The sequence below is a fragment of the Zingiber officinale genome, chromosome 8A (genome assembly GCF_018446385.1).
Source record: "Zingiber officinale cultivar Zhangliang chromosome 8A, Zo_v1.1, whole genome shotgun sequence".
Lineage (NCBI taxonomy): Eukaryota > Viridiplantae > Streptophyta > Magnoliopsida > Zingiberales > Zingiberaceae > Zingiber > Zingiber officinale.
Window position 1 is genome coordinate 135648892 of NC_056000.1, and position 27551 is coordinate 135676442.

The 27551-nt window shown below is 34.9% G+C and overlaps 1 protein-coding gene across 1 annotated transcript in view; it reads left to right on the forward strand.

Annotated features, from left to right (window-relative positions):
• Positions 1-27551, forward strand: part of LOC122010367 (TVP38/TMEM64 family membrane protein slr0305-like) — a 47434-nt gene extending 19883 nt beyond the window's left edge. The window contains exons 4-5 of the mRNA XM_042566875.1: positions 5748-5846; positions 27405-27551. Coding sequence (XP_042422809.1) covers positions 5748-5846; positions 27405-27536 — 231 coding nt within the window. The 3' untranslated portion in view covers positions 27537-27551. The remainder of the gene's footprint in view (positions 1-5747; positions 5847-27404) is intronic.

The following is a 27551-nucleotide window of genomic DNA, read 5'->3' on the forward strand; positions in this document are numbered from 1 at the left end:
CTACTAAAGTTTTTGAGACATAGAAAATTGTCATCTCTAGATTTTGTGACTATTGACGAACTTCTTACATTAGGAGAAGCCTTGTATGTTGCTCTATACAAGGTAGAGAGGGATTAAAAATGATATATTCTGCCAAAAGGATGTTCACATATCTCCACAATGACATGATATTGTTCACTTTGGGCCTAAGTCCTTATGGTTTTGCTCTTGGGCTTTACCCAAAATGTCTCATGCCAATGGAGATATTCTGCATCATTTTACCAAATCTTTTCAATGTGAGACTTTAATTGAACTCCAACAATCCTCCTCTTAAACGAAGGACCACAATTACTCTCATGGTATGAGCCTCCCCGCGAGCATTCGGTTACCTTGACCTGTTGTGGGCCTCTCCGCAAGCATCCGCTTCCGGTTACCTTGACTTGCTCCGGGCCTCCCCATGAGCAGTCGGTCACCTTGACCTGCTTCGGGCCTCCCTGCGAGCATCCGGTAACTCTAACCTACTCGCCTCCCCGCAAGTATCCGGTCACCTTGATCTGCTCTAGACATCCCCGCAAGCATCCAACCATCCTGACCTGCTCTAGGCCTCCCCGCGAGTATACGGTCACCCTGACCTGCTTCGGGACCTTCCCGCAAACATTCAGTCAACCTGACCTACCCGGGCCTACTCTCAGTTTCGTTCAAGGCCACCCCACATGACATTTGGTGTTGACCATGACTCTGATACCATTTGTTGTGCCCAAAGGATGTTCACATATCTCTACAATGACATGATATTGTCCACTTTGGGCCTAAGCTCTCATGACTTTGCTCTTGGGCTCTACCCAAAAGGTCTCATGTCAATGGAGATATCCTACGTCCTTTTAACCCCATGATCTTTCCCAAATCTTTCCAATGTGAGACTTTGATTGAACCCCAACATAATAAATAAGCAACATCAACCACTTAATTATTTTATAATTTAAAAGAGGATTAAAAGTTGCCTATAGTTGACAACCAAGTACTAATATTATGTTGATATAATCATTGGAAGATGAGACAATCAAATTTGAATACTATGTTTATTTGATAGGCACATAACTTTATTTTTAATAATAGGAAAATTTTAATATTGATTATTGATAATAATATATGTTTATTTATTTTAATTATGTCAATTTGACATATGAATACAAATATAGTCTAGCCACAAATGATGTATTAATGACTCTTAAAAGTGTGATATTAAAAATATAATAATCAAATAAAAGTTAGATTTGGAAGTAATTAATTAAAGTCAATTATTTTGAGTGGCTACAACTCTTTTGGTGATCCTTTTATGGTGCCATTTAGATTCAAAATGGATGCTAATAAATATTGGTAAATATAAAATAATTTCTTGCTAGTTATTGTCTAGAGGCAAATGTTATGTATGAATCAATCAAACTACTGCCTTAATGCTTCGTTGTTTCCCGAAAGAAACATGTTGTAGGGTCTGATTGCAATATCTCATTAAGGGCCACTATATGAGAATTTAGTTGCAGTGTTAAATATACAAGAGTTCTCACATTCTTTGTTGAATAAGGACATATTATAAGAATACGAATTGCCTTAAATTTGAAAAATGTAGTTTCACTCATTGCTAATGGAGATAGCGACTATAATAATTAACAGAAGAATTGATAGTTTGTGGTTATAAGAGATAAAATGAATAGAGGAAAAGACAAATATGATAGAGAACTTAGGATTTAAATTATGGTACAATGAAAGAAGTAGGGTATTAAATGACCTATGAAGTTATTTAAACGGTATAAAAACAAAGAAGACTATAAAATTGTTCAAATTATAAAGGAATTAATGAACTATTCCATGAAACTTTAAGAAAGATAGAAAACTGATTAAGGAGACTAAGGTATCAAAAATTAATTTGGATTCACCCTTTAAAGGTTGATGAAAACTCTACATGTAAAACTTACACATGGTATTTATTCCTTCGAAAAAATTTATGATAGACTGTTAAGAGAAATTATGTGGAAAATTTTAAAAAAGAAAGTTGTAGCGTAACATATATTGAAATAAGAATGTAATAATAAGAGTGAATATTCCAGGCAGATTAACTTAAGTATTTCGATAAAGATAAGATTACATTAAGGATTAGCTCTAAATTGCATCTCTTTACACTAGTCATGGATAAACTTACTAGATATATTCAAGAAGAGTTACTATGGTGCATGTTATTTGCAGATGACATTATTTTAATTGATGAGATCTGTGAATGAGTAAATGTTAAATTCCAATTTTGGCAGGAAATATTAGAATTAGAAATAAAAGTTTTTAGGCATAGTAAAACAATAGTTAAGATAGAAGATGACGAGTGTTGCAATTGAGAGTTTAATTATCTATGATCATTTTTGCAAAAGGATAAGAGGTTGATAGTAATGTTTATATAAGATACAAGTAAAATGGTTAAAATAGAGGGGGTTGTTAGGTGTTTTTTGTGATCATAAGATACCTTTAAAGTTTAAAGAGAAGTTTTACAAAATGACAGACCTACTATATCATATTGAGTTGAATGTTGGGTTATAAATTGAGCACATGAGTAGAAGATGTGAGTTGTAGAGAAGAGGATATTAAGGTGATGTGCGGACATATGATGGTAAACAAGATAAGAAATGTAAATATTAGAGAGAAAATTGAGGTTGGTTCTATTGATAGAATTGAAAGAGATGCATTTAAAATGGTATGAGCATGTAGTAACATGAAACCATGACAAATACGCATATTAATTTAGGAAGACCAAAGAAAAATTATTAATAACAATAAAATAGGATATTTTAATATATATATATATATATATATATATATATATATATATGGGGATATAGTAGGGGATTGAGCTCAATGACATGGGAGAATCCATATACCAATTTCACTTAGTGAGATAAAAGGTTGACTACCAATAATGACAATTAAGTCTTATATTAGGTGGGATCGACTATGTTGTATCATACCAAATATATAAAAAAATGAATAATGCTCAAATTCGTATAAATGCTTATAAATAAATTTCAAAAATTGCATAACTTCATTTTCAATAAAATTATATTATAAAAATATTTTTTTAATCAAAATAAGAATCAACAATCTAACACCTCACCTGAAATATAAAATCAATAGAGGGCATTTATAAAAAAATCAAATCTTATTAAGAATAATTTTTAAATTAATATATATATTTAAAAATAAAAAATATTGAAATCATATCGACACGACGTAATATGGAATTGAAATTGTATTGTTTCAATTTGAGATTAAAATTTCAGCACCGTTTAAAATTTTAAACTTGGTACACGAGTGTATCCTTTTACCATCAATCAAGCTTCGAGCTTATGCACTCAATTATCAAAATCTTTTTACAACAAGACTCACTTCAAATAGTTGATCCGATTGAAAGGAGAGTAACTTGTTCTCATGGATTATTATAGTGATAATGTTAACATCAATCAAGTTAGCTTGTCTCTAACTTGAGATAGGAAACCTCAATGAAAGCAAGTCAGACTCTCTTTTCCTAGCTTGTGTTATGTGGGAATGTACCTACCATGGAAGGGAGGGGCAATATAGGTGAGCTTCACATTGTAGGCAATGCCATGTGGCGAGGATTACATAGTGGACGATGCAACTTAGGGTGGATGCCATGACATGGAGAGGGGATGACGAACATGCAACATGGGGGTAGAAATGAAAATTAGGGTAGCTTAGGTCTCTATAATATAAACATATAAGACTAACATATAACTAATACTATATAGCTTATTATAAGACTTACATAATATGATATCTTATAGTTTACAACTTATATTAATTCTTATTTTGTATAATACAGTTTATAATCTATCAACAGATAACATAATAGATCGTATAACTTAGAACTTAAATAGAACTTGTATAACTTAAATTAGAATAATAAGTTATTTATCTTGTAACTTAAATTATATTTTCATCTAATAAGTTTAAATATATTAATTTATTAAGTTACATTATTAGGTTAATTATCCCATCTATTAACTTGTTTATTTAAAAATTATTAAATGAATTAAGTAAAAAAATTATTTTTATTATATTGCATCACCCTATCCATTCAAAATTTGGATTTTTTTGATGAATATTTAAAATCGAGCCGGTTTAGTATTTTTTAAAATATAAAATATATTAATTAAAAAAATTATTTTATTAATATTTGTTTGCTATAGATAGTTACTATTGTGTTATATTTGAGATAATGAATGTTGAGTTCAAGTTTTCATATTATTTGTGAAATATTTGATACTTATTTAGTAAAAGTTAATTTAGGAATAGTTGAAATCCATCCAGTAAACATGGTAGGATCAAGTAGTTTTAAAGTAGATTTAATTTGGATTTCTTTTGATTAGTTTAAAATTAAATCAATTTTACCTATAGAATAATTTATTTATTATTAGTAGTATATATATTATATTTAATCTACTTTCTCCATCTTAAAGAGTTTTTTTTTCTCTGTTATTGATGAACAAATGAAATAGGGAAAAAAATTAACATCCTTTAGGTATTTTTTTATTCTCTATTTACCTCATGGATAGATGGAGGGGAAGATAATTAATGTGTTTTTTTTTTCTATATTTACCTTGTGGATGGATAGAGGGGAAAAAACTAACTATTCTTTAAAAAAAGTTAAGTTCTTTTTTTCTCTGTATTTATCATTGTGGACGAATAAAGTAGGGTAAAAATTAATGAAAATTATAATTGTATAAAAAATAAAAAAAAAAGAAAAAGAAAAAAAACTGACTTGTCATACCAGCGTGTCATCGTGAGGCGGCAACCATGCCTAGTGGAGGCCGCCGCAAGGTCATGGCTACCTCCACAACCTTGTGTGCTGGTTGGTTTCGGTGCCAATTGTTGGGTAGAATGGTAAATTCTACCCATGTCAACCGGAATGGCTTGACATTTTATTTGATGATCCTATGCCCCCACTTTGAAAAGGCTACCAAATTGGATCCATACTACTCATGTCGATACTTGTATTCAAATTTGAGTTAAAAAAAAAAAAAGGCAGTCCGGTGCACGAAGCTTCTGTCATGCGGGGTCCTGGAGAAGGATCCATTGTACGCAGCCTTACCCCTGCTTTTTGCAAGATCAAATTTGAGTAATGTAGAACAAATAACCAAAGTATCAAGGCAACAATAAAAAATTGGATGTCGAATAATGCATTTGTAAGTACTTTCACAGCAATTGGAAGGTCAATGTCAGAAAAAAGACTTGGGATCAGTTTTGATAGGCAACATAATTTTGATGATTAGTTGTAATAGGATCAGGTTGTGGTCTGCTGTTGTATGTTTGTATTGGTTTAGATTCTATTGTTATTCGTTCTGCAACAAAAGATGGTGGAATAGACATTGGAACAGGATGGCAAAATACCTCAGCCATTGCTTCTGAGGTTGTAGATGAGGTGGAGTAAAAATGAGTGGACTTATAATACCACAAATGTGCATATTACCTATGAGAGAATCTGTTGTATACTTGCTCAGTATTCTGTCGAATATTATTAATCTATGTGTGATCATTTCATGATGTGTTGGCTAGTGGTGGATGGACACTTGTTTAGATTATAAGCCACTAAGTTTGTCTTGTTGCCAATGGGATACATAATGGTTTAGTGTAGTTAGCTTATCTGAAAGTTGTATAACAATCACGTTTATCTTCTTTTTGGTTTTAGCTAATATTACCTTGTCTACCAGCTTGGTGGTGGGTATCTTTTTGGGTTGCCCATTGGCTTTATTGCTGACTCAATTGGAGCAACACTTGGTGCAACTGCTGCATTTCTACTTGGAAGAACGGTAAATGTTCGAATCATCTGAATATTGTTTTCAATAAATATGTTCAATTATTATTATCTTTATACTTATTTTTATATCATCAGCTTCATCATCAATTCAAATATTATTAGTTAATGTTAAGAATTTGAAGTTGTTTAGACATGTAATTTTTTTCTCTGCAATTTTTCCTACAAATGTAGAAAAGACACAGGTTTTATAGGATTTGATGAATTGATTATCACATGTTTTGAAAATAGGCTCTAGGACTAATGCCAACTTCTAGTTGGAGTGATATTATACTAGTATTCTAGCATCCATGCAGTAAGGTTCGGTATGACAAAAAGTGGTACTTTTAATTCTATTTTTATTGTAAAATGGACAATGAAAAACTATATTATAATTCTACAGTATAGTGAAATATAGTAGCATTGAGAATTTGAGACAAATTATTTTATGATTTTATTAGCTTGATAAGTCTGCTCATGAGGCTATTTTGAACTATGCCTCCTGTTTATCACATAAGACATGTTGTATAAACATTGAAATAATGTTTTAAATGCTCTAATTGAAAGATGAGTAATTGTTAGGGAAAGCTATTAGAATTGGATATTTAAGTAGTCCCCTCTACCTATATACTGTGTTGTAATTGACATTACATATACATCCATCTCAATTGTGTATCAATTGAAATACTCCTAATCATTTATAACTAGGTCTCTAACACTTCCCCTCGAGAGGGTTTAAAGATATTATAAAATTCAATATGTTCAATTCTAAGAGCCCTTACGTCCTTGATAAGTAAGCTTGCTAACCACTTGTTGGAGCAAACAAACAAAGTGGCATTTCGTTTGATAACTTTATTGGCTCAATAGGAGTATTATCTCGATAGGAGTATTATCCAACTCAGTATTAACTATTTTTCACATAAGCTTATATGTAATAAGACGACGACGACGACAACAACAACAACAACCTTTTCCCGTTAGGTGGGGTCGGCTGTATGAATCCTTTTACGCCATTGAGCTCTATCATCTATTATATCATCATTTATATTTAAATAAATTTTATCTTGTTTTATTGTTGCGAACCAAGTCTTTTTTAGTCTTCCTCTTTCTTGTTTGATATGTATGTTTATCATAGTTCACATCGCCTAACTGGAGCATTTATTGGTCGTCTAAGTACATGTCTGTATTATTTTAAACGTGTCTCTCGGAGTTTTTTCTCAATAGATGCAACTCCGACTTTCTATCTAATGCTCTCATTTCTTATTTTGTTCATCCTCGTATGTCCACACATCCACCTTAACATCCTCATCTCTGCAACTCTCATCTTCTGCTCATGTGCTCGAGTCATAGCCCAACATTCAGCTCCATATAACATAGCAGGTCTAACTGCGATTTTATAGAACTTACCTTTAAGTTTAAGAGGTACTTTACGTTCACATAAAACACCTGACGCTCCCCTCCATTTCACCCATCCTGCTTGTATTCTATGTAAGACATCTCTCTCAATCCCTCCATCGTTTTATAAAAATGATCCTAAATATTTAAATCTCTCGGTTCCGGGCAACTCGTCATCTCCTATCTTAACAGTTATTTCATTACTTCTAATATTGCTAAACTTAAATTCCATATATTCTATTTTTAATCTACTAAGCTTAAAACTTTTCCCTTCTAATGTTTCCCTCTAAGATTCTAGTTTAGCATTTACTCCTTCACGTGTTTCATCTACCAAAATAATATCATCTGTAAACAACATGCACCACGGTACTGTGTCTTGAATGTGCGCAGTGAGTTCGTCTATAATTAGTGTAAAAAGATAGGGACTTAGAACTAATCCTTGATGTAACCCTATCTTTATTGGAAATGCTTCAGTTACTCCGCCTGAAGTCTTTACTCTAGTCGTTACATCCTCATACATATCCTTAATTAGTTCAATATATGTTACGCTAACACCTCTCTTTTATAAAATTCTCCATATAATTTCTCTTGGGACTCTATCATAAGTTTTTTCTAAGTCAATGAATACTATGTGTAGATCTTATTTTTGCTCCCGATATTTTTCAATTAATTGTCTAAGAAGATGTATAACTTCTATTATCGACCTTTCAGGCATGAACCCAAATTGATTTTCTGTCACTGTGGTCTCCTTCCTTGATCTTTTTTCTATTATTTTTTCCCAAAGTTTTATAGTATGACTCATTAATTTAATACCCCTATAGTTTGCACAATTTTGTATGTCTCCCTTGTTCTTATATAAGGGAACTAGAGTACTTATCCTCCATTGGTCAGACATTTTTTTCGTTTTCAATATCATATTAAATAATTTTGTAAGCCATTCAATACCTTGTTTCCCTAAGCACTTCCGTACCTCTATCGGAATATCATCTGGTCCAACGGTTTTTCCATTGTGCATCTCATTTAAAGTTTGTTTTCCTTATGAAGTTTGAATTCTACGATAAAAATTAAAATTTCTATGCTCATTTGACCTAATTAAATTACCTAAGTTAAGTTGGTCACCTAAACCTTCATTAAAAAGTTGATGAAAATACCTCTTCCACCGCTCTTTTATTTCTCCATCATTTACTAATACCCTATTACATTCATCTTTAATACATTTTATTTGGCTAAGATCTCTTGTTTTCCTTTCTCTCACTTTGGCTAATACATTCTTAGCTTCTTTCTTGGTTATTGTATATTTTTTTAAGTTTTCCTCGTTTTTGCAAATATATAATTCCTTATAAGCTATTCGTTTTTCTTTCACTTTTTCTTGTACTTTCTCATTCCACCACCAAGATTCTTTACTTAGTGGTGCATGTTTCTTTGACTCACCGAGTACACTCTTAACTACTATTTTCAATTTTGATACCATCTTATCCCATGTTGTATTAGAGTCATCGTATATTTCACCTAATGCTTGTACTTCTACCTTCTCCTTAAATATATTTTGCTTCCCATCCTTTAACTTCCACCACTTAATTCTAGGAATCGTATATATATATTTTTCTATTGATATTATGTTTGAGACGTATATCCAATACTACTACCCTATATCCTCCAAAAGAAAAATAGTATCTTGGTGTCAATTGTCTATTTATAAGTGAATCTTCTGAATCTGTGTGTACCACATCTAAAGATGACCATGATAATGATATAACTATCCTTTTCCTAGAACTTTCTCGATATATTGGAGAATCCTAAAGGTTACTTCTTGTTGATCATTAAGCCTTAAGGAATACAACAATGGAGCTATAGGGCACAATTATTTGGTTTCTAGTGAAAATTTAAAAGTTAGAACAATAGGCAAGCAACAAAACAAGAGTATAATTTATACCTTTGTGGATCAAGAGTTGTCTAAGCATCTAGCCTCTACTTTGTCTTAATATGATTCTCTTGAGAAAAGCATGAAGGTGCTAGCATCTCAACATTAAACATCTTCTAAGAGGATTAGATCATTCAATGTTTGAATAATCATGTAATTGGAAAGAGTTTTCAATCGACACTAATGCACTATTTACTTGGAAGGGAGAAAAGAAGGGGTTATGTCTATTTGAAAGGAAGAAATATGAAGTATATGAATCTAAGATTCTAAGCCCTTTCTTTGTCTACTTTGATAGAATAGGAATTAAAAAAAATTAATACAAACATCCATTCTACCTAGCTACGATTTGAGGGATGATTTTCTACATTTATACCTTTACAACTTACAATTACACACTAGACTTTACTTTTAAAGTAAAAAAAATTATACAATATTCAAAATTAAAAGCTCTAAAAATCTAAATTGAGCCACAAGAAAGGTTTTTTTATATATATTTTTTATTTTCAAATTCAAATAGCACAATAAATTTTGCTTTCATATTGTGATATTTATGGTTAGAATGACTTTCTTGTAACCTTGCCTCAACTTGCATATAAATTTCATCTAAAAATGACACAAAAATATAATAAATTATAATTTTAATTATCAAATTGATATATGAAAATGATACTACATCACTAGAAATGTAGGGGAAGTTTTTTTTTTTTACATATATACATTTACAATTTAAAATTACATACTTTAGTTACTTTAAGATTAAAAATTGTTTTAAACAAATTGTTCCAAGATTAGAAGAATTAAAATGTAAATTGAGCTAGTAAAATATAGTTTTAAATTTTTATTTGTCTTTTCATGCCTTTGGGTTCTAATGAAGGGGAACCATGGCGCAACGGTAAAGTTGTTGCTTTGTGACCAGAGTTACGAGTTTGAATCTGGGAAATAACCTCGGATCCTTCCCAGGACCCCGTATAGTGAAACACCCCACCCTCCTCACTACTGGACCGTGAGGGCGGAGCGCTACTGGACTACTAACTTATCTTAACTAACATTGTTCACATGTTGATAGTAATTCCTAAAACTCTCGGAGAACTCAAAACATACAATTAACTAGTAGCGGAAGACAAATGACTCATCTAAACACATAAAATCATTCTATGAATAATATCATCAACATGAATGAACAATTCCAATAGTCTAAATACAAAATATCTTAATAAAATCTTAAACTAGATCCCAAGGCTTCTATAGTCCAAACATCACACATCCATCCGCACCTCCTTGTCGACTTCCTTTGCTATAGCTTTTCCTTTCCTTTATCTGCAGTAAAAGGAAAATACAACTATAAGCAAAATTTGCTTAGTAAGCGCTATCTAACTCATAAAACTCGAATATGCATGTGAATAAAATAAATCTAAAACTGAATGCTTTAAAGGAAATACTATACATGCTCATCTAATAACAAAAGAAACAAGACCTACTAAAATGCTAAACATGTAAAGCTTATTTCACTTGTTCAAAACTTATACTTTTATACTTCAGACTAATAAGTTTAACTGAACTGATACATAAGCTGAGCTAAACTAATGCTAGGCTAATGCTGAATCTGAACTGTATTCACGTAATTGATTTGTGAAGTTTTGAAAACTATTTTCATAATAGATAAAAATAATAATTCAAGCTGCTGATGGGTCCGGCAACTGTACTTGCTATGCGCGCATCCCTAACTAGACCCGAGGTAGTTAGTCCCGAATCTAGTAGGGTTTACTAGGTTATCTAAACCTAGGGACGACTATGGGAGCCCAACCCAAGGACAACTAAGAGTCCAGCACAGTGCCACTGATAAAAGTAAAATACTGATTCATAAGCTGATTTATCTTATCTTACTCTTACTAGGTTATCTGAACCTAGAGCTAGGTTATCTAAACCTAGAGCTAGGTTATCTGAACCTAGGGGCGACTATGGGAGCCCATCCATTGGATCGTAGTCCCATATAAACTGAAGCAAGACTAAGCATGCTATTTATAAGAATTGTAGAACGAAAGGCCAACTATAAGGACTGCTCTTTATGTCCAATCACAAAGCACAACCATTCTGCAGTAAGCTACTAAAAACCAATCTACATGCTTTAGAAGAAAAGTACACTCTTTCTTGTTCCTTTGAATCCAAAACCATTTCGAGGAGAATATGAAATCATCGAAACCAACAGAACCTCACAAATATTCAAAGGAATATACTTGAAACCTCTTAATCTACACTAGAAATTTCAACCCATCATCCACTAAATCTGACTACTGCATGAAGCAAAACAATCTTCCAAAATACAAGCTCCAGCACTAAATCGTAACTCATACAACAAATACTAATCAATCAACACCACAGTAGCAGTACTCCCAAAATCTGATTCTGTAAACACAAATCCCTCTTCAAGGAAACCATGAAAAACCTCAAGATGGACACCTTTCATTAAATTTCGCAACAGGATCTTAAATCTTGCTACAACAGAACTAAAAGAAACAATCGAATCCTCTTTAAGCATGCTACAACAGGATACTAAGGAGCACTCAAATCTTCTTTAAGCATGCTACAACAGAACTAGAAAGGAGTAATCAAATCTTCTTTAAGCTTGCTATAATAGAACTAAAAAGGAGCAATCAAATCTTATTTAAGCTTGCTACATCAGAACTACAAAGGAAAAAGACACAAAGATGATAAATAGAAAACCAATCTCAGAGCCATTCTTAACCCCCTTAAGAACCTCAATTCTGTACAGCCTAATCCGAAGCCTCAGCTATCCGAGAATACAAAACAACAACTAAGGTAAATCCTGTATTTCTCCAAATCTATTCCATCACTGCAGAACTTAACAGAACAGCTTCGAGATCATTACAACCACAACAGAAATTGAACGGCTACTTCCACCATTCATCCTTTTTCTCTCCTTGGAGTTTACGGCAGCAAGTACCCAAATCAACCATCTCACATTATGCTTCGAATTCAAAAAGAACTAGGTCCGAAAACTATTCTTACTGCAGGTGAGAGCGCTTACTTTGCTTCTTGGACTCTCCACCGAACGAACAGCTTCTAGGGCTTCGGAGAAGTTCGAAATCTCGGCTCCTTCTCTGTGCCAACAAGTTCTCCTCGACGAGCGGATCACGACGGTGTGAAGACCTCACGGAGAAAGGTACTCGCCGGCCGTCGGAGACGCCCCAGCTTTCTGCTGTTCCACCGGAATTCCGTCGTCGCGAGCGAGAGAGAAAAGGGGAGAAGGGTTTTCCGATCACGGGAGAAAGGAAACAACTTAACCCTTTTATAACCCAAATTTCTGTTAACTATCTTAAATAAATTCGCTACCTTTTCTAAACAGATCCACCCGCTTGGATTCTTGGTCAGCCGCGCTTTGCTAAGTCTTTGACCGGGTCGCGGGTTCGATTTCTCAGCCGAACCCTTTTACCCTTATTTATTTCCTATTTATTAACTACCGCTTAAATAAATTTTTCTCCTTCTTTAATCAGCAACGCCCGCTTGGGCACTTGGTCAGCCGGATTCGCTTAAGAGTTGGATCGGCCGGAGGTCACGGGTTCGAATCTCAGCTTGGACATTATTTTTATCGAAACTTCTTTCGTTTAGTAAAAATACCAAACAACCTCCAAAAATTGCATAAAAATACTCTAAAAATTTATAAAAATCTTTAGAGTTTTTCTAAAGCATTTCTAAATATTTTTACGTACTATTAGGACTCATAATGAGGAATTTTGGGTCGTTACACATAGTGGGAGCTTCGTGCATTGGGCTGTCTTTTTTTTTAGTTCTAATAACACAATAAAAATGACATAAGAATGTGGAGATATTTTTTTCATTTTTTCTATCAATATATTTTCAATTTACAATTATATACTACACAATTTAAAATTTAAAAATTTAAACAAATATTTGAAAATTAAAAGAGTTAATAAGTAGACTGTGCTGACTTTTGTACAAAATTACATGGTATTCTTTCTTTTGTATTCCACATAGTTAGTTTCTATTTTCCAATCATTATGTAATTCTCGATCAAATTCATTTTTTTTTTTATCTTATTATATTTTAATAAAAAATAAGAAATTCCTAATATAAAATTTATAATTTAATTTTTTAAAATTGAATTTAATATAACTTATTATTGCTATATTATTATTATTATTATTATTATTATTATTATTGTTCAAAGTAAAACCTAAAATCTCGTGTTATTGGAACCCCACGAGTTAGGCCTTTATATAGAAAAGGAGATATACACCAAAAGACACAAATACCCTTTTACTTATTCTAACACTCCCCCTCAAGCTTGAGAATATAGATCATATATACCAAGCTTGTTACATATGTAATCAATCCGGGGACCTCTAAGTGATTTAGTGAATATATCTGCTAGCTGATCATTTGAGTTGACAAAACTAGTAGATATTTCTCCAGATATGACTTTCTCTCTGACAAAGTGACAGTCAATTTCAATATGCTTTGTTCTCTCATGGAAGACTGGATTTGAGGCAATATGCATAGCGGCTTGGTTGTCACATATGAGTGACATTTGTGTAACCTCTCCAAACCTTAGTTCCTGAAGCAACTGTTTTAACCATATAAGTTCTTGACTAGCAATAGCCATAGCTCGATATTCTGCCTTTGCACTGGATCTTGCCACAACATTTTGTTTTTTGCTTTTCCAAGAAATAAGGTTACCTCCGACAAATATACAAAATCCAGAAGTGGACCTTCTATCAGAGGGAGATCCTGCCCAATCTGCATCAGAATATCCTACGATTTTAGTATGTCTTTTGTCTTCATATAAAAGACCCTTTCCTGGTGCACCCCTGATATATCGAATAATGCGAGTCACTGCATCCCAATGTTCTTTGCATGGAGAGCTAAGAAACTGACTTACTACACTCACTGCAAATGAGATATCCGGACGAGTGACAGTAAGATAGCTTAGTTTCCCTACCAATCGCCTGTACTGTTCAGGATCTGAAAGAGGCTACCCCTGATTTGGTAGGAGCTTGACATTAGGATCCATGGGATTGTCGACTGTCTTTGAGTTTAACATTTCTGTTTCTTCCAGAATATCCATTGCATACTTCCTTTGGGATATAATGATCCCATCTTTAGACTGTGCAACTTCTATCCCTAGAAAATATTTGAGTTTGCCGAGATCTTTTGTCTGGAAATGTTTGAAAAGATGTTGTTTTACTTGTGAAATTCCAAGATGATCATTACCTGTGATGACAATATCATCAACATAAACCACTATATAGATGCAACCAGTAGATGAGTGGCGATAAAAAACAGAGTGATCAGCCTCGCTTCGAGTCTTGCCAAACTGTTGAATTATGGTACTAAATCTACTGAACCATGCTCTGGGTGACTGCTTGAGACCATATAAAGATTTTCGCAAGCGATACAAGACCAGAAGACTCCCCCTGAGCAACAAAACACGGAGGTTGCTCCATGTAGACTTCCTCGAGCAGGTCACCATGTAAGAATGCATTTTTGATGTCCAACTGATGAAGGGGCCAATGGCGAATTGCAGCAATAGACAGAAAAAGACGCACAGAAGACATCTTAGCAACAGGAGAAAAGGTGTCGCCATAATCCAATCCAAATACTTGAGTATAGCCTTTAGCGACAAGACGAGCCTTAAGCCGATCAACCGTGCCATCTACACCAACTTTCACCGTAAACACCCATCGACAACCAACCACTGACTTCCTAGGAGGTAGAGGAACGAGATCCCAAGTCCCACTGCTCTGTAGGGCACTCATTTCATTAAGTATAGCCTGTTTCCATCCTGGATGGGCAAAGGCATCACCTGCAGTCTTTGGAACAGAAACCGACGACAGGGAAGACAGACAATAATAATAGGATGGGGAAAGACGATGATAGCTTAAAGAAATATAGTGAGGAGAAGGATTACGAGTGGAACGCATACCCTTTCGAAGTGCAATAGGAACATCAGAGTCAGGAGATGGGACCGGAGGAAACGACGAAGGACTTGGCTCCACAGATGTGCCCACAGCAGTGTCAGTGTTGGTCGGCGGCAAAGCAGAACGAGGACGACGCTAATAAACCTGTAAAGGAGGAGACGAGGCAGGAGGTGATAGAGGCGCCTCCGGAGGATAAAAGATAGTTATTGGTGCAGGTGGAGAGGTAGAAGAGGTAGAAACCTCGGCCTGTGAAGCGGAAGGACCAAAAAAAGAAACCGACTCAAAGAATGTGACGTCAGCAGAGATGAAGTACTGATGAAGAGTAGGGGAATAACACTTGTACCTTTTCTGAGACCGTGGGTACCCAAGGAAGACACACTTATGAGACCGAGGAGAGAGTTTGTCAATGCCGCGATCAAGAGCATGAGCAAAACAAATAGAACCAAAGACCCGAGGTGCTAGAGGATGAAGGGACTGATGTGGATAAAGTACCTGATGAGGTATTTTACCCTGGAGAGTGGATGAAGGCATGCGATTGATGAGATAACACGCAGTAAGTACCGCATCACCCCAAAACTGATGAGGGACATGAGAATGGAGAAGAAGAGTCCGAGTGGTTTCAAGGAGATGACGATTCTTGCGTTCTGCAACCCCATTCTGTTGAGGGGTATGAGGGCAAGACGTGCGATGCAGCACACCATGAGATGTCAAGAAGGTACGAAATTGAGTAGACAAATACTCGCGTGCATTATCACTTTGCAAAGTTCGAAGGGAAGTACCAAATTGAGTTTTTATTTCAAGGAAAAAGGATTAAAAAATAGAAAACAATTCTGAACGATCCTTTATTAGATATAACCATGTACAACGGGAAAAATCGTCAATAAAAGTAACAAAATACCTTGACCCCATTGTAGAAGAAACACGACTCGGACCCCAAACATCAGAATGAACCAAAGAAAAAGGAGACATAGCTCGACTCTCAATACGAGGAGAAAAAGAACTACGAACATGCTTACCTAATTGACACGACGCACAAGATAAAGACTCTAAGTGAGAAAGACTAGGATGTAACTGTTTAAACTTATTAAGATCTGGATGTCCCAACTGAGCATGAATAAGAAGTGGAGATGCCGCCGCCGAACCAACAAAAGAGGGTTGGTGAAGTCGATATAGGCCATGAGATTCACATCCGAAGCCAATCATCCCCCCCCCGTACTCCGGTCCTGTAAGGAAACAGACGTGTTAGTAAAAGAAATGACACAATCAAGAGATCGAGTAAGTTGACTTATCGACAATAAATTAAAAGGAGCGCTAGGAACATAAAGAACATTATGAACTGAAAGAGATGAAGAAGGATGAACAATACCAATACCCTGGGATTGAGTTTAGGAATCATTGGCCATGGTGACCATTGGTAAATTACCAGAAGTAGTGAGAGAGGAAAAAAGGGATCTATTACCAGTGATATGATCGGTGGCCCCAGAATCAAGAACCCAAGGACTCGAAGAACGAGATATGCCAGCAAAGGAAGTACCAGCGTCTGCAATGGTAGCAGTGGAGCCCGAAGCCTATCGATCCTCAAACCATTTCAGAAAGTCAGTATAGGAAGGTGTTGAAGTCGAATCAGGTGTTAACTGTGAAGTGGAAGCTGAAGGAGCAATAGAACTCTGAACAATCTGAGCAGCACGAGGAGGACGACCATGTAGACTCCAGCATTTATCAATCGTGTGTCCCGGTCGGTGGCAATGATCACACCAAGGGCGTCCTTTGCCACCCTTACGAGGTGGAGGTCCTTTATGTCAAGAGACCAAAGCTGACGAGTCAACAGGAACAGAAGAAGACATCGTCAAGACTTTGACCGGGACACGGAGAAGAGTCGCCCAGGTATTTTCCATGCTAGCTTCTGTGGGGCTGCCCAGGATCTGGTCACGGACATGAGAATAATCTGTGGGCAGACCATATAAAGCCAAAGACATAAAAAATTTCTTCCGATTTTCAAGCTCTTCAACAGGATCGGCCGCAGGTGGGAGCAGTTCATTGAAGTCACAAAGAAGACTAGAAACTGAACCCAGATAATTTGACATTGAATCCTTAATCTGATTGGCGCTGAGGATAGTCATTAGATCTTCACAAACTTGATAGAGTCGCCGAGAGGTGTTTGTAAAGAGTTGTTGAGCTTGTGTTCAAACAGCTTTGCAGGTTTTGTGAGTACGGAAGACATTCCTAAGAGATGAATGGATGGCGGCTCGGATAATACAACACAACTGAGCGTCAACCTTCTTCCACAGAGGACGATCGGCGTCTTGAACATCTTCTTCAGTTTGAGTGAGATGTGTCTCATATCCCTATCCAACAAACCAAAGTTCAATGTGAGATGCCCAGGAGATATAATTTTTACCAACACAAGACAAGGAGAATGTGCGAAAAGCATATGGTTGGTAAAATGAAGTCTTAGAGATCTAGAAAGCATCTTAGCACCAAGTTGTAGTTAACAAGTGCAAGCCACTCGGAGAACAAAGGCAAGTGCAAACTGAGATCGAAGCTTCTTGAGATGCCATGCCAGTCGACTAAAGCTTAGTATCAATCGACGGGAGGGCCGCCACTGCCGGAGTAGAGGATGTACAGAACCTCACTGTCGCCACCGATTCTTCTCCTGTTGCCGAAGAGTTGAGCTTGAACAGGGAACGTTCCCGCTGTCACTTTCAGCCCGCAGCACTCGTCGCCGTCCGTCGCCGCTGGAGAAGAAGAGATTCCGGCGTCTGGCGTCGGGGAGAAGAAGAGAGAACAGTGCGGAAGAGAAAGGCGCACTCGCGCGGCTGGAGAACTCGCGCGACAGAAAGGCGCTTGCGGAAGAGGAAGGCACACTCGTGCGGAAGAGAAAGGCGCTGTTGGAGATCTCAGCAGAAAGGGACGGCGCGGGTAGAGGACGGCGCACTCGAGAACAGTGCGGAAGAGAAAGGCGCACTCGCGCGGCTGGAGAACTCGCGCGGCAGAAAGGCGCTTGCGGAAGAGGAAGGCGCACTCGCGCGGAAGAGAAAGGCGCTGTTGGAGATCTCGACAGAAAGGGACGGCGCGGGTAGAGGAAGGCGCACTCGCGCTTGCGGAAGAGGAAGGCGCACTCGCGCTTGCGGAAGAGGAAGGCGCACTCGCGCGGAAGAGAAAGGCGCTGTTGGAGATCTCGGCAGAAAGGCACGGCGCAGGTAGAGTAAAGAAATTAGGGTTTTAACCTGGGCTCTGATACCATGTTCAAAGTAAAACCTAAAATCTCGTGTCATTGGAACCCCACGAGTTAGGCTTTTATATAGAAAAGGAGATATACACCAAAAGACACAAATACCCTTTTACTTATTCTAACAATTATTATTATTATTATTATTATTATGTGATAATCTTGGTTTTTCGGCCTTCGGTCTAGCTAGTCCTAAGGTGGACGACCCGACCCCACACCGACCACCATGTAAATCCAGAAGCACGAGCGCTTCTCATCTAGTAGCCAACGTCCTAAATTTTTCATCATATTGGGGGGAAAATATCCTATAGTGCGTTGTAGTTGGGATTCGAACCTTGGGTGCTTGAGAAACTGCTTGAGTGTCTTGCCGTTGCATCATGGCCTGGGGGTCTTAATATATTATTATTATGGTAATATGATATATGACTATAATATAACAATGTCTAATCCTAGAAATTATATTAACATATATTAATATGTTTGCTTTTTTGAATTTATTTTGTTTAATAGGTCATATATATTACGTATAATATTAATAAGTTAAAAATATTATTAAAGTTTAAAAACTATTTTTTTTTCTTTTTTCTTTTGTAATTTTTGGGTTTAGATAACATAGTCATACATTTTTTATACTGAAAAGAAATTTTTATACTTTAATTATAGTATTGATTAGTTAAAATATTAATAAAATATTAAAAAGTTAGATTTTTGAGCAAAATTCAAAACAATGCTCTTTTATAGTGGAATCGTCAAAAAGACATCTTTTGTCATTTATTATCAAAACAACACTCCATCCTACTTGAATCCATTTTTATTTTCGAAAATGCCCTTCTTCGACGTTGTTGTAGTTGTTAGGATGCATAGTTGGTACAATATAGACATTCCAACTCTGGTCAACACATAATACTATTATAAGAGCTATGATTGTAATTGTTACAACATAGACAATTCATCCTGTGTAGCAGTTACGGGATTATAGCTGCTACAACTATATAAGTGTAGGAGCTATGAGATTATAATTGTTATATTGTTGTAGTAGCTATGATCTCGTAGCTGCTATATTGTGTAGTTGTAGCAACCACGATCTTATAGTTGATGAGATCGTAATTGTTGCAAGTGTGTAGTTGTAGCAGCTATGAGATTATAGTAGCTACAATGTGAAGTAGCTACGAATGTGTAGTAGCTACAGTCTCGTAACTACTACAACAAACTAAAAATAGGGGTATTTTTGGGAATAAAAATGTAGTGAGGCGGAATGGGGCATTATTATGATAATGAATGCAAAAGGAGCATCTTTTTGACAATTCTAATAAAAAAGGGTACTCTTTGATTTTTTACTCTAGTTTTTTCCTTATTTTTGTGACTTTTGTGTTTAGATAACATTAGGGGTGAGTATTCGGTTAAAACCAAACCGAACCGAATCGACTTTAGGCAGATTAACTGAAACGTTTCTCATAAGGATAGAGTTACATCAAGGATTAACTCTAAGTCGCTATCTTTTTATGAACTCACTAGTCATTTTAGGCTTAGTAGAGTAAATATAAAATATATGGAATTTAGTTAGTAATATTAGACGTAATGAGACAATTGTTAAGATGGAAGATAATGAACTATTTGTAGTTGAGAGTTTTAAGTGTTCAGGATCTTTTTTGCAAAAGGATGGAGGAGTTGAGAGAGATGTCACATAGAATATAAGCGAGATGGTTGAAATGGAGGAGAGCGTCAGTGTTCTTTGTGATCGTAAAGTACATCTAAACTGAAAGAAAAGTTTTTACAAAATGACGGTTAGACCTACTATGTTATATGAAGCTGAATATTGAGCTATAACTCGAGCACGTGAGCAGAAAATGAGAGTTACAAAGATGAGGATGTTAAGGTGAATGAGTGGACATACAAGGATGAATATAAAAAAAAATAAAAATATTAGAGAAAAAGTCGAGTTGCATAGAAAAAATTCGGAGATACATTTAAGATGGTACAAACATCAATAAATGTTTTAGTTAGGCGATGTGAAATTATGACAAATGTGTACATCAAATCAGGAAGAGAGATAAAAAAAGATTTGATTAGCTACAATAAAATAAAATAAAATTTATTTAAATATAAATGATGATATAGTAGGGGATTGAACCCAATGACATAGAATGATCTATATAGTGGATCCCACTTAGTGGGATAAAACTTGATTGTTGTTATCGTTGAATCTTAGAGATACATTCATATAATATTTGACACATGATGATTAACTAGGTTCATGTTGACCAACGACTCACACTAACAAACGAGAAATTGTATAAAAGTAAAATGTACACAAGAAATTATCTATGTAATAAGAAAATAAAATAAATGAACACTAATAAAATCATCTTTAATATTGGCGCTAAGTATCTTTGAGCGCAAGTATCCTAGAATAACTATCTTAACCTCGAAGATTGCCTAAACTCTGCGAACTTCGAGGCAATGTTTAAAATTCAAGCCCTGCCAAAGTTTCAGTTTTCAACTGACCAATGTTTTGATGCATAGTGCCTATAAGGGTTGGAGTTGAAGAAGGAAGGAGATGAAGTATAGGAAGGAAACATTGTAGGTGTCAAGCACAACTTTAAATCTTGTATCATGTCAGACAAAATGGTCAAAACATATCCTGTTGGTAGATTACTAAAACTTATACCACTTAGCGTTGACAATATCTCCTTCCTTTTCTTTGTTTCTTTTCTCCTTCAATCTCAAATCTATCACCAACACCTTGCATAGAAAGATTAGAACGATACTGAAATAGTACCTTTCCATTCAAAGATCGAAACTATGACATGGCTAGAGTTTTTGAATCTTGCCGAGGGGTATCGAGTTTAGGTGATTTATTGGAATGTTTCAACTGCTCAGCACGGTATGAGATTTCAAACCATGCTTGAAGGATCAAGGAAAAAGTGTAGAGTAAACACAAAATTACAAAGTGGCATGAGAAAAGATGTGCACCATATAATCTCATAGAATTCAATAAAATATTCAATAGGTTAATCATCTTTGTTTACCATTATAGCAACATTAATTTATTCTTGATATTTCTTTTATTCCTCTTAACTATTTTCATTATTTTTACTTTTTCAAATTGCCTCTTTTATGTTGCAAGGGATTGATTATATTTAGAGATAAACGACTAACAATCCTCTCGATACAAAATACTTCACTATAGACAAATAAATAAAGGGTGAATGACAAGCAATCCACTCAATAAGGATGTATTGTATATACATGGGATGAATGACTCATAATCCATCCAATACCAAGTACATCATATAAATATATAGGGTGAACCACCTGCCTTCCACCTAAAGATGAATTGTATATGCATGGGGCAAACGATTGACAATATATCCAATATGAAGTACATTATATAAAGGGTGAACAACCCACTATCCACTTGATAAAGATGCATATATATGAGTGAATGACTTTCAATTTATCCAATACAAAATACATTATAAATATATATAAAGGTTGAACGACTTGCAGTCTACCCAGAAATGTACCTTACACAGTAGAAATGATGAACGACTTGCAATCCACCCAACATGAAAATTATCTCATATAAAATGGCCGAAAGCCTACAAGCGAAAAAGGCTCGAGGACTCTTTTTAAGCATAAAGCCAATGCTTTATAATATAACTAATTCATTTTATCTTCTGGATTTTCCCATATTGGATAATTTTGATTTTATCCTATAATTTGGATTTTTCCTATATTGGATAATCTGAATTTATTCTATAATATGGATTTTCCTATATTAGATATGTTAAGTTTAGGATGATAGCCATGTAAATCATTTATATAAGGATGTATTATTCTCTAATTGAAGTAATGTGAAACAAGATATTCTTCTAGTTATCAGAGCTACGTTCTTTGAAAACATGGCAACCGAAAAATCTAGTTCTACCTCGGATGTATCTTCTCATTCCCGTCAAATATCTACTTCTAAATTCTGAAAATTTTGAAAATATATCTTCTCATCACCTGCCATAAACTCAATGGACAAGAAATCCAGTAGTCTCAATCCGTCAGGATGTTCATCTGTGGCAGAGGCAAAGAAGATTTTTTAATAGGGGAGATTCTAATTGCGAAGAATGATGATCCAGGTTACAAGAAGTGGAAGGTTGAAAATCATCTGATCATGTCATGGCTCATAAATTCAATGAATGATGTTATTGGTGAGATTTTCTTCTCTATAAGATTGTATAAGCAATTTAGGAATCTGTGCAAGAGAATTATTCTAGTTTTGAGAATACATTGGAGTTATTTTCAGTTGAGTTAGTTCTTCATGATTTACGACAGGGAGACCTTACAGTGATGCAATATTTCAACATACTCACCCATCACTGGCATCAACTAGATATGTTTTAGAGCCATGGATGGAAGTGCCCCGAAGACAATGCGCTATATTGCAAAATAGTGGAGCAGAAAAGGACATTTAAGTTTCTATTGGGATTAAATAAGAATTTAGATAAAGTTAGAGGCCAAGTGATGGGAACTAAGCCCATTCCAAGCCTTCGAGAAGCTTTTCTAAAGTCTGTCATGAGGAAAGCAGGAAAAAGGTTGTGATTAGTACTCAACATCCATCTCCAATATTGGAAGGATCTGCACTTGTTGTCTGTGGTTCCCGTCCTCTAAATCAGCAAGATACTCATCAATAAAGGAAGGAAAGACCGTGGTGTGATCACTGTGATTGGAAGATACATGGTAAATCAGTTGAGTGGAAATCATCAAAGTCAAATTTTGACAGAGATAGCCATGCCAACTCAGCTAACGCAGTTGAGGAATCGTCTGCCACCACTGAGTCAAGTTCATTCACCAAGGAACAACTTGAAGTGCTCCAAAAGCTTCTAAATAGCACACTTTCTCAGCGTGCTACTCCTAACCCATCTACCAGCATGTAGGCACGAGCAAATAACTCACGTTCTGCATTCTCAATGTGGGCTAAACATTCAAAACATTGGATTATTGACTTAGGAGCATCAGACCATATGACAGGGGATAAGTCCCTTTTTATGATTATCAATTGTGTCACACCACTCTTACTCTGCTCATTACCGATGGTTCTTTGTCCAAGCTGGCCGGGGACTGGATCTATTTAACTCTCACCTGAAATTACTCTCAAATTCATGCTTCATGTCTCTAAATTTGAGTGTAACTTAATGTCCATCAGTAAGTTGACTCGTGATTGCATTTGTTCTACTAAATTTCTTCTAAATGTGCGTTTTTCGGGAATTGGGTTCGAAAACAAGATACCTCAACTTGGGGAAGTCTTAGTGGTGAGTAGTGATTTTTCTAAGAGTAAGTCAGTTTGTTATTCTAATCCTAGGTCTGTCTTTAATTTAAGTACTAATAAAAATAGTGAAGCTATGCTACAGCACTATCAGTTAGGTCATCTAAACTTTATGTATCTTGAAAAGTTGTTTCCTCATTTATACATCAATAAAAGTTCAAAATTGTTTAAATGTGAGATCCGTTAGCTTGCTAAACACATACATTCTATCTATCAAAGCGTGCCCTACTGTCCATCAAAACCATTCACATTGATTCACAGTTATATTTCAAGACCCTCTCAAATAAAAAATATTAATGAGGCTCTGTGGTTTATGATATTTATGGATGATCATACAAGATTCACTTGGGCTTTTCTTATGAAAGAAAAGTTAGAGCCTGATAGAATATTCAGAGCTTTCAATTCCATGGTCTAAATACAATTCAATACCAAAATTCAAATTCCGATGTCTGATAATGTTAGGGAGTATTTCGATTCAATTCTAGGTGAATACTTATCTAGGGAATGTCCAAGTAAGTTGATGTGTTAATACACCCCCAACAAAATGGAATGATTGAGAGGAAAAATGGTTATTTGTTGGAAGTAGCTCGATCTCCCTATTTTTTTCTACTAGTGTTCTAAAATATCTTCTGGGAAAGCCATTCTTACTTCTACTTGTCTCATAAATCAGATGCCATCTCGTGTCCTAAAATTTGAAACACCATGTTAATCCCTTATTAAAATTTTTGCTCATGCTCGTGTTCTTTCCTCTGATCTTCCTTTCAAAATTTTTGGGTGTTCTGCATTTGTTTATGTATACCATCAAAATAAGAGTAAACTTGATCGAAGATCCGCTAAATGTCCCATCATAGGTTACTCCACAAATAAAAAAGGATACAAGTGTTTTTGTCTGACACTGAAAATATTTGAAATAATGGATGTGACATTCTTTGAACAAAATCCTTATTTCTCCAAATTTGAAATTTAAGGGTAGTATGAGAGAGAACTTCATCTTTGAAGTTGGGATTCCTTACTACTAGAACAACTAGAAAGTAGTCCAAATAAATAGCTAAAAAATATGTCACAGGTCATCTTTAAATCTTTACATCACAATTTTAATTTTTCTATTATAGGGTCACATCTTATTAGTTAGTTTAAACGCCTAACCTAAATCAATTTTTTATTGTAAGTTATGCTAATTTATTATATATTGCCATCTGGTCTCCGAGTATGAGGTATACAATGTAAGAGTATAGGTATCAACATTTAAGTTAACTAGAATAGGTAAAGCATAAATATTAATTGAAGAGTAGTAGAGTAAATTAGAGTATTCATTTTAATTTTTTAAATAACCCTTCTCGTGTTAATTCCTATGCAAAATCGTCATGTGAACATAAAAGAATATCAATTATTTAACCTTAAGTAGTTTAATTCATTTTAAAATTCATTTTGCTATTTTAAGTATTATTTTAATCCCCTTTTCTGGAAATAGTTGTAGAAGCATAAATAATCCATTTTATTTATTTATTTATTCACGCACAAGGAAATATATATGGAAGTTAAAAGAGTAGATTTATCCACTTCTATGTATAGCATAAAGTTTCAAGTGTCTAAAATTAACTTGCTTCACTTAAACTTATATCTATAAATACAATAAAAAATAACTCAAAATTTGAAATAAATCTCTAATAATAATAATGACCTAAAATAAAAAATAAAGGGCACCTTAGTGCAAGAAGCTCCGGTCAGTGCGGGTCCCAGAGAAGGGTTTGACCACATTGTGTCTATTGTACATGGTCTTATCATGCATTTTGCAAGACACTATTTTTGCGATTGAACCCGTGACTTCAAGGTCACATGGTAGCAACTTTACTATTACATTAAGGCTCCCCCTTCACCTAAAATAAAAAATAAATTAACTAAAATTCAAAGTTGAATTAAATCGTGATCCCACTACCTCGATATAATCCCAATTCTTAAATAAGATTCATATTATATTTTCTATCTTAAACTAGACATTGCAGGCTAAATAAAAGTATATATAAATTTAAATATTTACCGTACAATTTTTCCAATCAGTAGAACACAATAGGTGCTTTGCTCAAACCTAAATAACACATTGTAATTAATTCAAATTAACCAATCATTTTTCCAATATCAACTATACAATTATTTAAGAATTCTTTCCTTTAATTGACCACCGTATAAACAACATTGTTCAAGAATAGTAAAATGCTCAAAAAATGAGGAAGGCTATTTGTTACTCGTGACTCAGCCAATAGATGTTGGCAACAAGAGGGAAGAGAGAGAAGTGGAATAGAGGGACATAATGGCTTGTCCTTTCCTGATCCAATTTCCCCCTTGGTTCTCAGTGATGGGCATGACCAAGGAGAAAGTTGAGACTGACAATGAGGTAGGAATGGAATTGGGAGGGGAGAGGAGGGCTGTCTGTGGTTATGGCTGGTGCTTGTGTGTGGCAGAGATAGTGGCGGCAATACATGAGGCAGAGAACCAACATCTCTAGGTTGGTGATGTTGCACAGTAAGAAAATAAAGAAGAAAATAAGTGGGCAATTAGGAGAGAAGATGAAGACTACCGTTAGCCGATGGAGGAGATAACTGGTGCTTAAAGAAGAAGTGTGGTGGCAAGTGGAGCAATCTGCACTTGTAAGAGAACTTCAATGTGTTTGGTGGGACAGGAAGCCACATGGACGGGAGCTTCAATGTATGTGCCACTTACAACATAAGAAATATAACAATTTCTTTCACACTTTAGATGTAAAAAAAGTAGAAATCTGTATTAGGAGCTTGACTAAACTGGAAATAAAAAAGAATTTATCCTAACTTATCATTTAAGATATGGGAGGAAAAATATCTGACACTAGTTGTGAATAATTATATTACATGCTCTCTAAATAGTTATGGTAATTGACTTGTGAGGAATATATATATATATATATATATTAGTTCCTTGTTTTTTGCTTTATGGGGATAATTTGAGTTTTGTATGTAATAAAGACATTTATTCTCAATGCTTTGGATTTTCTTTTTATTGTCATTGTAGTTTTCTGCTCTTACTTCATTCTACACTTGTGGATCAAGTGATCAATTTATTTTCTTAATTCACCATTTATTCTCATAATTCATAATCGTGCATTTCCATTTTATCAAATTTGAATTGAGTTACTCTAAGATGCCAAAGGACAAAACTTAGGATAGTTATGACTATATATTTGCTCATATGCATTTCCCTATTTTTTCTTCTGTTTTGATAACGATCTACAAAGAAATTACATCGTATGCTTCTACTGTCATTATGTTTTAAATATAATTCCTCATTCTAAATCATGGTTTAAAATCTCGTGCCGTATTGAGCTGCATGGGCAAAACATATCGTTCTATCTGTCGATTCGCTGCGCTGACATCAACATTGCCCCCACGAGGCTCCACGACCGTCGAGGCCTCTGCAAGTATTTATAGTAATCAAATATTATAAAAATATTTTTAATTTAATATATTTTATATTTAAAAAGTACCGAAATCGTATTGGCAGAGTACAAAATGACACTGAAACTATATTATTCCATTTATAATCCGAAACTCTGATATGACTTGAAATTTTAAACTATATTCTAAATTCAGTTTTTTAATCAAGTAACTGTGCCAATTAATTACCTTAATGTATACCATTTACCAATCTAACTTTGTCTGTAGTCATCTGGACTGATGAATATATTTCCAGTGATAATTCTACATGCCATTTCCTTAACCTTGCAGATAGGAAGGCCATATGTGATTTCCAAGTTGAAGAATTATCCCAAATTTCAAGCAGTTGCTATTGCAATTCAGAGATCTGGATTCAAGGTACCTAACTTCAACTCTTGCAATATTCCTTTAGCTACTTGTTAATCTTCTTTGCTCTAT